Source organism: Manis javanica, chromosome 4 (assembly GCF_040802235.1).
Source record: "Manis javanica isolate MJ-LG chromosome 4, MJ_LKY, whole genome shotgun sequence".
NCBI lineage: Eukaryota > Metazoa > Chordata > Mammalia > Pholidota > Manidae > Manis > Manis javanica.
In genome coordinates, this window is record NC_133159.1 from 38,364,075 (window position 1) to 38,378,445 (window position 14,371).

At 44.5% G+C, this 14,371-nt stretch overlaps 2 protein-coding genes across 8 annotated transcripts in view; both read right to left on the bottom strand.

Moving 5' to 3' along the window:
* AGBL4 (AGBL carboxypeptidase 4) overlaps window positions 1-14,371 on the bottom strand; it is a 1,242,012-nt gene that overhangs the window by 157,477 nt on the left and 1,070,164 nt on the right. The window lies entirely within an intron of this gene.
* BEND5 (BEN domain containing 5) overlaps window positions 12,235-14,371 on the bottom strand; it is a 46,792-nt gene continuing 44,655 nt past the window's right edge. For all 5 annotated transcript variants that reach the window (XM_017655672.3, XM_017655665.3, XM_037021909.2 and 2 more), the window contains one exon: window positions 12,235-12,758. In XM_017655672.3, the coding sequence (XP_017511161.1) occupies window positions 12,601-12,758 (158 nt within the window). In that variant the 3' untranslated portion in view covers window positions 12,235-12,600. The remainder of the gene's footprint in view (window positions 12,759-14,371) is intronic.

The window sequence follows — 14,371 nt, forward strand, 5'->3', positions numbered from 1 at the left end:
TAGAATTCACCAGATTTGGATTCGAATTCTGGCTCTGCCCATTGTTACTGCTCATCCTCATCTCCCTAATGGGAGTGGTAACAACCAAGAGGGCCATGGCCATGCAAGGGTCAAGTAAGGGCTTTGTGGATACTCAGAACATGCAGCTCAGGAAGGTATGCTGCTTGGGGACAGAGGTGGCAGCCAGGGAGAGATGGACTCTACTACCTTGTTCATTGGGCCCACAGGACCCAGGATAAGTTTCTTCTGGACATTTCTCTCCTTAAGTACCCGACACTGTACGGAGTGCTCAGTTTAATGTGTCCACACGGTGTGGGAACCTGGGATAAGCTATTTCTCCGCAGTCCAAATAATCTTGAGGACCAAAGACAGCAAGAGGGTTAGGAGGAGGTGCTGGTGGCTGGCAAGCCTTGTTGGATCTGAAGTTCTGGGCCAGAGCCAGCTGAGTTCCTGAGCTTGCACAAGGGTCAAGAGATGAATTTGAAACTGTCCCTGCCTTCAAGGAAGTCACAGTCTAGTTGGGAAGACAGACACGAAAAGAGCACAGAAGTGTATCACATCAGTTTACATTCCAGCAACATTTTACAATTTACAAAGTGCCTTAGACTGAGTCCTTGTTTAGTCCTTCCAGGAGCTATGAGGGAGTAGCTGAGACCAACCCCATACGCCTTTGAGCTTCAGGCCCAGGTCTGCATTTCAGGTACAGGAAGAGCAGGTGTGTGTCATAAACCTGTCACCCTCCCAGGCATAATGTATTGGAACATTTTTGCTTTCTGCTTTTTTATTGGATCTCATTTTTGTTTGTTTGAAATAGTTAAAACATTACAGAAACCTCTTTTGCACTCCTTCCCATTCTACCCCTGATAAAGAATATCCCATAGCTAGAATATACCCTTTCTGCTCAAGTTTTATACTCTGGCTACACGTCTTTATGTCCATAAACAACCTGTAATACTGCTATGTATGTTTTAAGATTAAACCTACATAGTTTCAAACTCTAAGTTTCATTCCACCACCAGCTTTTTTAACTCCACATTATGCTTTTGGGATTTATTTGTGCTGATACAAGGAGCTCTGGGTTTTTTTTACTGTATGGTGTTTCACCCTGTGGAAACACTTCGTGTATGTGTGCGTGTGTGTGCGTCATGCGCACATGCATAATCATCTTGTTGCACATTTGCTTCCACTCTTTCTACTATCCCGCATTGCTTTACAAGGGAACCTTGTACATGAAGGTGACCCTTGAACACTGTTAGGCTCCAGCCAGGGGACAGGAACACTCATCTTTGTCACGTACTGCAGGGTCTGGCACCCAGACAGCTCTCCATTAGTACTAATTCCTAGAAAGCACTGAGGCTGCAATGGAAGAACCGTGGACTTGGTCTCAGAAGGACCTGGGTTTGAACCTTGACCCTCTCACTTACTAGCTTTATAACCCTGTACAAAAAAATCTAACCTCTCTGGGCTGCAGTATCCATCGGGAGAAATACAGTAACTCCAACTGCCGGGTATGGTTGTCATGATTAAACATACAAAGTCTTCAGTGTGCGCACGTATAGGAGGAGGTCAACAAAGCTCATGGAAATATTCCCTGACCCTGGGCAGAAGAAAGGGCGTAGGAGAGGCATCAGCATGCCCCTTCTCATGCTGAACAAGGAAGTCTGGAGCAAAAGCTCAATCTTTAAAACAAAAGAAAAAGAGGAAGAAAGAAAACAAGTCACCTTTATAATGATGGTATAAAATCCAGGTCAGCCCAAGCCACTCCCAGTCTGGCTGTGGTCTCTCTTACTCTGTGCGTTTGGTTGGCCAATACTGCAAATCTCAGGAGGGTGTGCTTGGTGTGGCACCAGGCTCCCTACAGGGCAGCTCCACCCTGCAAAGCCCCACCGGCCCTCTTGGCAGCACCAGGTGGCCTACAAAGGGTTAAATCTCTTCTTCCCCCAAGAGATCGGAGCCTATGAGGCTTTCTGCTTCAATGGCCTATAACCAGCTCAGAGGCAACTTAGCTCAGAAAAGTGCAGAGTCAGCAAAATGAAAATAATTTAAAGAGCCATTGGAAAGAACTCCAGTCCCCTTCCTTCTACCCGCAATGATAGTCTCTTGGGAGTGAGTGGCTCTCATTGTTCATGTCCAGAGCCAGGGGCTTCCCACCAGTTTGGGGTAAGAATGTATCACAGGCTGAAATCTGCTCCCTCTCAGGAGGGACGGGCAGGGAGAGCAGGCCTGCGAGTCACATGCCTTATAACTGGGGAGAACCCCCTGTGAGGAGTACATAGTAAGCCCCAGAGATCTCCAGCAAGTATAATGAATATAGACAGTAATAATGTAGTGCAATTATGAAATGTGATAAATATTGCCACATTGGCAGTCATATTATAATTATAAATATATCAAAGTAACACATGTGTTGTGTATCAGATTTATTCAATAAAGAAAACAAAATAACTGAGGAAACCAAAGCTCGCAGAAAGGAAGCACTGGGCTCAGAGGCCTGCACAGGTGGAGCGTGACATTCTGGCTAGGCTTCCCCTATTTCTATCACACTGAAGGGAGGTACAGTTCCTGGTAGTAAGCACCTACTGTGTGCTGGCTCTGTGTGCAGCGCCTTATGCCACAGCCCTAAAACGCTGGCACTGCTATTCTTGCTACCTAGATGATACATCTGAGGACCCAGAAGTGTGTAACTAGGCCTAGGTCATGTCACTGAAGAGCAGCAGAGGAAAGAGTCAGACCCACACATTCTCACCCCACACCCACGCTGTTTCCAGGGTCTTCCAGGAAGACCTGATGCAGAGACATGGCCAGTTCTGCACGCCGACCCCCACTCTGGACATGGTTCATCTTCCGCCCTGGGTCCGCCACCCCTCCATGGACTGAGTCCCCATGCACAGAACGGGTCTAGGGCATGGAAACTGCATGAAGGAGGCGCTGCTCTAGACAGGGCTGCCCTGGGCACTCCCCAGCGGGGCCACTGCATCCCGGGGCTCACAGTCCGGTTCCCACCTGGCAGAGCCAACATTTGAGGAAGGAGAGTGGGCACCTGCCCCTCATCATCTCTCAGCTGTGTTCCTCCAAAAACCTACTTGACTCCTCTCCCCCCCTCCAAGCCACCCACCACACTGATGCCAGCATGATCTTTCAGCAGCTGTCCATGGGCATTAGAGGCCAGTACCTCAACCTGGGACCAAGGCCCTCTATGGCCCCACCTCTACCCACCTCTCCAGCCCTCCTCTCTCATGACCAAGCTCCCCTCCTCTCCTTAGGCAAGGAACCTAGAACAATGCTACAGAAAAGCCACCTTGGCATTTGTTCACTGTATGGCTTCTCTGATGGCTGCTGCAATAATTCCAGGGGGTGGGGGTGGGATGGGTGGTCCAGTGTGATTGTTGGCAATATGGGCTCACTGAAGTTTTCTGGGTAAATTTTAGGTGCCCATTCCAGGAGGTGAGAAGAGCCCTTTGCTCAGATTATTCCCACAGAACAATCTGGCTGGAAGTGGCTCAGGTCCTGGACATTTATTACCTCCTTCTTCCCGTAACACTACTGGCCTGATCAGGAATGCCCACAGCTGGTCCCTAGGCAGGGACTCAGGGAAAGGGCTGTCTTCCTGGTGCTGAGATTGAGCTGCGGTGACCCCAGGGCTTGTCTTGGCTCCATTCTTCTCCCTCTTCAGGAGTCCTTGCTTTAGTTCAGGCCTGCGTGGGGGCCACAGCTTCCTAATGAGTCTTTTGTCATGCAGTTATTAAATAATTTTTAAATGAGTGCATACTACATGCCAGGTGCTGGGAATGTAGCAGTGAACAAAACAGAAACCAAGATGCATAATTACAAGGTGTATGTAATTATGACAGGGTTTGTCAATTATTCAGAAACAAGAACAGAGAGAGCAAAGTGACAACTCAGTGTAAGTGCTTTTCAGTATAATGCTAGTTACTGTTTGCTGTGAGTGGGTGTTGGTGCAAAGGGTAGACATGGGGGTCTGGATCTTTCTTTCTTCTACTTCATGCCCTGGACACCTGGAATGGGCACAGGAAATGACTGGAAAAGAGAGGCTTTGCCCTATTGATTCCTGGGATTTTAAATTTTACTTGAAATAGTCTGTATTCCATGATCTCATCCAAAGTCCTGCCACCCCTGGGAGGCAGCCAACCAAACCCATTTCACACATGTGCAAGTGGGTCTCAGAGTGATGGGACTTGCCTCCAAAGTCATGCAGCGTTTGGCCACAGAGCTGGCTTTGAGACTCAGGCACTCTGTCCATCCTTCCTCCTTGCTACCCACAGCATCTGCTGGTCATGGCCTGTTCATTTGGAATTGCCATGATGTAATTAAATGCTGCCTTTCATAATTATGATACGGAAAAGTTGCATGTTGAAAATGATTTCAAAGTGTGGTTCTCAGACCACTGGCATAAGCATCACCTGAGAACTTGGAAATGCAAACTTGTGAGCTTCACACCTGCTAAATCAGAACTCAGGGGCAGGACTGCGATCTATGTTTTAACAAGCCCTGCAGGTGATTTGATGCAGGCTAACGTTTTAGAACCACTGATATAGAGGGAAAAAAACATTGGATTTTGCCTCAGGAGACTTGGGTTTAAAAAATTTTATCCATTTACTAAGTTGACAGGAAATTCAAAATACCCTTCTTTAGAGCCAGTTTCCTTCTCTTCAAAATAAAAACACTTCATAGAGTTGCTATGAAGAATTACAAGAAATAATACCTGTGGAATGTTCTTAGTCAACATGATAATAATAAAGTCATTCATTCATTCATTCATTCATTCAACGAACATTTATTGAACATCTAGTCTGCCAGATCCAGGCCACCTATGCTGGCAGCACTCATTTTGCTGTCTTTTAAGAAACCCCTGGGCTAAGATGCAGGCCAGCAGTTCAATGGGAAAAGACTGGATGAGTACCAATTGACTATAGGGTAGATAATTCTTCATTAGCTAAAACTGGTTTTCTTAATTTTACTATGCAAAGGATAGGGGCTGCGCCTGTGGGGATGATGACAGGTGCGCACTCTGCCGGACACCTGCGGCACTACACCAGCAATGGGACACGGATCTGCCCCAGACCTGTTCTGGGCCAGGCTTCCGCTCACACACTTTCACTTGGGATTTCACCGAATGCTCAGGGAAAACCGACAGACGCACACTGTTTTGGGTGCCTTCTACACGGGAGCAAACAGGCCTAGAAAGAGACATCACTTGCCCAAGGCCTCCAGGCTTGTCAGTACGCCCAGGATTGGAGAGCATCACGTTTGATGAAAGGACAGGCCAGCGACAGGACACATCCCACAAGGAGTTAGGGCGCTGGTAGCCGAGCTCCTCACTGGCTTGTTGTTATATAACATGTGTTAAAGTTCCGGTTAAAATGAATTCTGTCTTCCTCCTTCCCTCCACTCCCTCTTTTCCATCTTGGAGTACAACTGAGGCTCCAGGTAGGCAGGACAAATTTAATACTTCCCATGCTATATGGATGCCTCGGGTTCCCATGGCAGGGGCCTGGGCAGGGCTTCCTACCCCATGCTGACTCCCTCACCACCTTTGGTCTTTGCTGAGATCTCCCCTTCTCAGTGACGCCTCCCTGGCTTCTACTAAGTCAGCCTTCTCCCTACCACACAGCTAGTCTACCTTACCCTGCCTTACTTTGTCCTTTTTTCATCACACTTACCACCTTCCTCTACAGTTTTCTTATTTATTATGTTTACTGTTTATCTTCCTTCCCATCCCATTCCACCCCCACCAGAGTTTAAGCTCTTCATGTTTTTCTTCACTGATGTGTCTCAGGCATTTAGACCAGTGACGGACATGCAGTAGGCCGCCCTCAATAAATATTTGTTGACTGACTAAATGAATTCCATTACTCATGGGGGAACTTCTGGATACATATGATGGTGAGGCTAGAATACTGAATCTCTCTCCCCTTGAGCTAATGAAACAGTAAACGCCCAAATCCTCAGGTACCAGCTCAGATGGGGCTGGGAAGAGTGCATTTGGGAATGGTGGAAAGAGCACAGGGTTTGGAACCACTGTAGTGATGTGACTCTCCAGTCAGACCAGCAGTGTCTGCTGGAGTGCTGGGCACACGTTAGATATGCAGCACATTTAAGATGAATGAAGGGAGTGGTCAGGCAAATGATCAACTCACAGCCATTCTCATCCTTCAGGTGAACTCCAGTGTCCAATCTCAGAGCCCTTTCCTGATCACACCTAGATGGAGGAATCCTAGCTACTAGAATAATCCAGCTCAGAGAAGGGTAACTGGGGAGGAGAAGCAGGGTCTTTAGTGGAGGACCACATGGCTCTTTCCTTTTCACTGAATTATACATTATTGGTAACTTGGTTAGGGTACAAAAGATTAAATTTATATACCATTAAACTGGGAGGAAGAATATATCACAGAATAAAATTCCATCATTATCTCAAATACACAGATGAGTGTACAGACAAGTCACATAAGAAGTTAAAAAAGTACATCTATATATATAGGAAGCTAATCTGCCAAACTTTTAAAAAAATTCTAAATACACAAGCATGTCTACCCTGCTTGAGACATGCCTTAACCTTTGGAAAGTAACATAACAACACAGGAAAAGGACTACAAAAGTGTTCTTGCCCTTGAACCCAATTAGCTCACTCCTGGGAATTTACTCTAAGAAACAAACAACCACAAACAACCATGACAGCATTATCTCCAATAGCAAGAAACCAGGGACTAGAGAATGTACAGCAAATAGATAAGAAGGTAATCATGGCCCAGGGCTGGGAAGGGCATTAAAAAAGGTAGCAATGCAAATCAGGCAGTAGAGGGGGAGATGTTTGCTATGTGGTGTCAAATGAACAAAGTGGGATCATGGGAGGCTGGCTGACCTCCACAAACAAGGAGGTGCTACCCGTGGAAGACAAGAGGGGCTTCCGGGAGTGACCGTGCAGTCGGACTTGGTTCTTGAGATTATGGGGGGTTTTCTTTTTTGGCTTTGGCATTCCTCAAATTTTGTTTGTATTTTAAATACAAATGGAAAAGAAGATCTCAACCAGCTGGAATGTTGGGCTGAAACCAATAAGATGAAATGGAGTAGGGATAAATGCAAAGACCTATATTTCATTTAAGAAGTATATTTGAGAACACACAACTGAGGGTGGTGGTGGTATAAAGAGTTGCTAAGATGAAAAATGGAAGGAAAAAGGGAACAACAAGAACCACATTTACTAAAGCCTGGAACGGGGATAGTGGGGCCAGTAGGTCTGTCTGGCTCAGCGGCAGGCCAGTGTGATTACCACACAACTGCATCATGGACAAGGGGACTGGGGCTGGGAAATGCTAGGAATTTGCTCAGTTTCCTCTAATCTAATAAATAGTGAAGTCAGGAGGAGTCCTAGCTTCTAGAATAATCCAGTTTTTAGAGTTTGGTGTGAGTTTCTCTGGCTCCAAAATCTATGTCCTTTCTCTTCTAACACTGTCAACTAAAGGGACAAATATTGTGTTAACCAAAAAGGGGGAGTGTTTGGTGACCATGAGCTCCACATGGGACAATTCTCTCTCTAAAGATGCTGATTCAGGGCCACATTGAGATATGCCATCCGGGAGTACATGATGACAACCTGCAGACCAGACCCTCCTAGGGTACAGAGCCTAGAGTACGGTTCTGAACCCGGCCCTCAGGAGCACATCCATAAAGGAGCAGCTAGGATGGGCAGAGTTTTTTGGGTTAGGGAACTAAGAGAGATTGAATGCCTAGGTACTTTCCTTATATTACCTTCTAGAGCTCCTCATACAACCTTGTGAGTTAGGCATTGTTAGGCATTATGTTCCCATTTTTAAAACAAGAAAATTGAAGCTACGAGAAGTTAAGTTGTTCCAGGTGTCACACTAGTAAGTGGCAGTCAGGATTTGAATACAGGGCTGTCTATATCCAGAGTTCCCACTCTTTCCTGGGTAGCCTCCCTCATGTGTGAACTGGTGGAATAGAATTTGAGGTTATTTATTAGTTGGTGAAGAGACATGATTGCTACCTTCAACTCTGCCAAGGTCTATGAATAGACGCATACCACATGACTTCAGAAAAGAGAATTTGAATGACCTTGAAAGTCTCAGGGAAGTAATATTTAGCTCAACAGAAGAACTTGCTAGCAACGGCAATAACTGGATGACCCTTGTCCACGCCTGGGGTATTCAAGCACGGTCTAGAAAGGCATCTGCTTACATGGAAAAGAGATCTGGGTGGAGGACATGCAAGTTCACTTTTGACCCTTAGGTTCCACGAGCCCATGAAGCTGCTCGGCAGACACTAATCAAACCCTTCAAAAAAAACTAAACATAGAAAATAAAATGGATTCTGCTGGAAATGCTCACAGGTTAAACTTTTATTTTCTGTAAACAACAAACCAAACTCTGGGGAGATGTGCAGTCTCAGAAATGATCAATGAAAATATAATGCGGTACTAGTTTTCACCTCTTTAGTTGGCCAAATAATTTAAAACATGGTCATACCCACTGTATGTATGAAGAATGATAAAAATGTCACTCCTTTTCCCTGGTAAAGTGACCTAAAAATTGATAGGAAATATAAAGGGAAACTATGTGCACACAAAGATTTTCATCTGAGTTTTCTTTATAAACAAACTAAAAATTTGAGGAAGGGCATGGGACAGCTGGTGGCAGGGGTTGGAGGCTGAGGTCAGTGAGGGGCTGGAAGGTGAGCAGGGGGCCTAGTCCGTGGGCAGAGTGAAAAGCCTGTGAGCTCTGAGTCCTGGTGGGTAAGCACAAGGCATCTAGAGGGCCAAAGGCAGGATGAAAGCCAAGGTCACCATGCAAGAGGTCAGAGCAGGGTAGAGACAGGACAGAAGCCCACCCAGGGAGGGCCGAATGGGCATGGGGAGAGGACAGGAGAGGAGTGCCCACGTTAACACTGGTGGCTGTGCAGCCAATCTCCCAGAGGCACTTTAACTACCTTCTCGGTCCTTCTAACAACTGGATATTATTTCCTCCATTTTGCAAAAGAAGGAGCTGGTGTTCAGAAAGATGAGGTACCTAAGGGAGGCAGTAAGGGCTAGAGTTGGGAACTGAACTCAAAAACATCAACCTCTTAAACTCAAGCTCCCTTGACCACCAGGGCTGGGCCAAAGTGCACCTTGAAGCCTTTCATGAACCTGCAAGCCCTTTGGGTTAGCCAAACTGCACAGCTGAACAGTGGTTTACTCAGTTGTAGCCTGATAGCCACCCACTTGGTGGAGGTTCGAATTGATGGCTTTATAGTTCATGGAGCAACAGGGAAACACGTTAACTGGAGACAGAAGGATACAAACCTGATCATATGCTATGATAGCAGATATGTAAAAATAGTTATTTACACCTTTCAAAACTACCAGAAACGAAACATCACAGTGCTTGCATTAGTGCAATTTGAAATGCTTTCCCTATTTTTCCAAAAATTTCTATGAAATGTTTTTTATTTCTTTATCATTTCAGAAAGAAATTCTTAACTTAGAAATGCATCCAAGACACCCATGAGCATTTAACAGTCACTAACACTTTCCTCAGCTAGAAAATGAAAGCAAGCCACATCTTTCTGTTTCATCTGGTAGCACAGAGCTTGTGGCCAGGGCTTCTGAAGACAGTGCCCAGGCCTCACCAGCTCAGGCTCTGCCACTTCTGTACTGACTGTCCTGTGCTACACGACTCCCTGGCCTGTCACGGGAATTGAGAGATTCTAAAACTGAGAGGCAAATCCTTGGTGCCCAGGCTGAAAATCACCTTCTACCTTATGTCCCACTGCGCACCACTTGGCTCCTCAGCTACTGAACAGGGCATTTTTCTCAGTCTCAAATACCCTAAGGCACTTTAGGAGTATGACTTATTTCTTAGGAAACACTCTTGTTCCTTCATTAGAGTAGGTCTTCTAATGCCTTCTTCTAGACTGATATTGTTCCAAAGTGGCATTTGTGTTAAAATACGCATTCCCAGCCCTATTCCAGACTTATTGAATCCAACTCTTTAAGCCAAAGCCCAGGAATCTGTATTTTAAGCACCCCAGCAAATTCTTAAGATAGTGTAAACATGGGAAACTCTACTACACAAAATGAATTTAAGTTTTGTGTGTGTATTTTAATGCAATATAACAGTCCTTAAATGGTGCTATAGTCCCTCCAAATGTCTTGAATTAAGGAGATCGCTTTCCATTGACTGATTACTTCAGTTGGGTCTCTCCTAAACACACCCTGAGCTCACATGTCTAGACTCTCAGCCCAGACTGCAATATCTCACACATCTTGCAGGGAAGAGGCAAAAAGGCAGATTTTGCACAGACCAACCGCACTGATGACTCTGGGACCTTGGCCAACAAGGTATTTAACCTGGTCTGAGCCCATTTCCTTGTTTGTATGGGTACAAGAACGACAGCCTTGCCTTCAAGCAACAGTAACAGGGCACCAGGTACACATGGGCTCAGAGCCACCTCAGTCTAACTAGGGTGTGAAACCTCCTGATTCCTCATCAGAATCAGCTCGTATGTATTCCCTGTCACATCCACTTCTGATTTTATTCTGCCTTATAAGCTAAACATCTGTGTGGCTCTCTGACATGCAGAATCCCTTTTCCAGGTATTATCTGCATCACTCTCCAAAACAACTCTGAGTAGGGATAATTTTCTTCACTTTACAAGAAACAAGTCCCCCAGAAATCAAATGACCTTCCCAGAAGTGGTAAAGCCAGAATTTGAACTCACATCCCACAGTCTTTCACAACCCTGTAGTCCCTAACATATGCAGCATACAACACATAGCACTTTCACATCAGAGCATTTTAAAAATATGTATTTCCATGACAGTTTCCCCTGCTAAACCTGAAAGCACCTAGAAAGCAGGTACCATATTGCGTTAGTCTTTGAAGGGAAGTGCGCAGAACCTCTGGGTGTTTGTATCTCCACCACCCTTAGGGAGAAAAATGTTCAAGCCTCAAGAACGATGCACATTTTTTCCCACTCTCATGCATTCTACACTTCTCATGCCCTAACTGCCCCATGCCATTAAAATGAACCCATCTTAAAACATGAACTTACTGAACACTTCTACATGTCACGAACTTTACCTAACTTATGAAATGAGTTAAACTGTGTTAAATGCTTACACAAAAGTTCTAGTACATAGTATCTGTTACTGTTTTTGCTATTGTTATTTAATTATCCATACACACTGAGGTTTTCCTCATCATACTGATAAGGACTCTGAGAAATTAATGATTGGTCCAGGATCACATTGGGAAAATACCATAAAAAGAAATTCACATCTATACATCTTATTAGTAAGCACATATTATTTCACATTACAAAGGATTATTTTTATTTTCTAATATAAAATTCCTCAAAGAGGCAGCCAGATCCTCTACTTGCCGCAAGACCTTGAGTTTTTGTTTACAGATCACCAATGATCTAATGGTCTAGTGTATAAACCATTAGAGAAACCAGAGGTCAAAGTTTTCCAGCCAACGCCTAAAAGCCAATAACAAGAAACTAAGAAAATAAGTATCACCAACATTCATTGAGCATTATATATAGTATGTGTATGTATATGTGTGTATACACACACACATAATCCTTATAGCAGCTCTGCAAGGTTATTACCTCATTCTTATGGAACAGAAAATGGAAAAACTCAAGAGGTTAAGCCCAAAGCAGGCAGGGGAGCCAGGCCTGGAACCCAGCTGTCAGCTCCAAACTGTTACCATGTCCAATATACCACACTTACTTCTCAGGCATTACAGGAAGGAACATGCAAATCAACAGGAAGATCGAATGTTGGGCAAGAGGCATGTTAGAGACTCAGTTACTGAATGAGATAAAAATTATGTAACTTGAAAGATCATTTAAGATACAAAATAAACCAACATCAGGTGACACTGTACCCAACTTCCTGAAGGTAACCATGGGCCACATCTAACAGTTCTAACCCCCTATAACCATTTACACAGATTGATTCAAATTATCAGGGAGTCTGAATCTCAGGTCATTTTAAGTGATAAAGGTGACTGGTCCAGAGCTGTCCTGTGAAGTAAGAGAAAATGACCCTCTTCTGAGACAGCCCTTTAGATCTGTAGACAGCTGCAACCACATCCTTGATGAAGATACAACCACATCCTCTATAAATTTTCTCTCCTTTGGCCTGAATATTTGGTCCCTCCCCTCCTCTATACATTTAATATCCTTAAATGAGGAAAATGATTGTCTACATCAAAGAATTAATGAAACTTTATTAGAACAAAATAGAGGAACAGAGATAGAAGTCCTTGAATGGTAAAAATATCAGTTCAAATTCTCCATCAAGGGATAGGCAACTCAGAGACAGTTTATACCCCTCCAAAAAGACAAGTGCTTTCCCCGTCCCCAGATGATACGGGCGCCAGGTTCTGGGGCAAATCCGTCTGCCTTCTTTGGAGTGAGAAGTCCGGGTTCAGAACAGGCCGCTGATCCCAGAACCCTACCGGCTTCCTGCCCGCACACCACCACGCTCCATGGGGTCTGATCTGGATCGCACCATCACCCGCAAATCACACGCCACGCAAGGACAACGAGAAGGCTTTATGAAAAATCCAAAGTTTATTGCAGATTGTATTTTGCTTCCCTCCGTTCTTCATTTTTACAGGATTTATTGATATCCATGATTTTTTCACAGATGTACTTGTTCACTTTGGAGAGTCTCTGTGCAATTTCAGTTTCATCCACAGTTTCTTGTGCTATTCTGTCATACAAACACTCTAGATAGGGAAAAGAAATGAGATGGCCAAGGGTTAATGGTGAATTCAAATACAAATCTTTTAAGGGGGGAAAAAACCCAAAAACCTCCTGACTCACTTTCCAAATGCCAGTTCTGCACAGTTGTATTTTAAAATTTTTATTACAAAATGTATTTAGAAAAGAGTAGAGTCACTGTAAATTTATACTTTAAAAATAATGATACAACACCCATGTGCCCAGCCTAAGGGACATGGCTGGGCCCTTTGAAGCTCTGGACGCCCCTCCCCAATCCCATCCTCTCCTTGTCCTCACCAGAGGAAACCACTCTCCTGAGTTTTTGCTTTTCTTTTAATGTTAACACGAACACGTATGCCTATGTCCTACACAACATATATACATATATTTCCCTGTTTTTAAGTTCTTTATAAGGCTGGAACTGCAACCAAATAAGGGAGAAAATCTGTGCTGAGAAATATTTAGAAGCTCAGGTGTTTGAATCTCTAACACCAGTTGCTGGACAGCCTCTAGTGGGAACCTCTCTGAGTCTCAGGTTCACCACCTATGAAAGTAGGATGTCAAACCAGACAGTCCAAGGAGAGTCTTCCTGTTATAAGTCTTAAGTTCTCCGAAAGGTAATAAGGCTGGGTAAAGGGGCAAAGGAGAGTGAAGGGGGAAGAATTCTATATATCCATATTCTATATATCCTTCTGACTTTCTTCCACTCAGCATTACAGTTTTGAGGCTTACCCACGATGAGACATGGAGCGCCAGCCCAGTCACTTACACTGATGAGCAGTGTTCACTGCATGGCTCCTTCCTGCCTTGCTGAGCTATTTTATTGTCAATGGACACTTGTGTTGCTTCTGGTGTTCTGCACTTGTAAATACATGGTACATGTGTCCTGGGGTACACGTGCAGGAAATTCTCCAGTATGGGCCCATGTGTGGTGCTGCTGCATGCTCAGGTGTGTGCATATTCAACTTCACTAGGTGGTGCCCAGTAAATTGCTTTCCAAAGTGCTTGCGCTGACTGACACTCCTAACAGTGGTGTATGCAAGTACGGGTTGCCCCTATCTTCAATAGCACTTGACTTTGTCAAACTATTAAGGTTTGGACAACACGGTGGGTGTGGAGTAGTGTCTCACCACGATGATTATAATTAGGCCAAAGATCGCTGCTCTTACTCACAGTGCCATTTGCTGTGAGGAAGGCAAAGAGCAAACCCCAGACAGGTGTGACTGGAGAGTAACTCCAGTGCCCTTCCTAGCCTGGGAACCTGATGCAAATCAGTACCCCAGGTTCCTTGCCTCAAAAACAAGGATAACAAACCACAGACTATCTTTTTAAAGTCTGCCATGAGGCTTGTGAGATAAGTACTTTGCAAGTCTTCAAACTGTAAGGAACATAACATCTATATGGGGTTGCTACAATTATTCTATGTATATACAACTGTTAACTTCCAGGACCTAACATAGTGCTTGGTACATGGGCAAGATGAAGTAAACATATGTTGAATGAATGAATGGATGGATGCTTTTCCAGGGAAACCTAAGAGGACATAAAAATTCTGGACATGTGGGTGTGGGTAGGGAATGTACCACTGGAGTATATAAACTTGAGCAAGAGTTTTAAC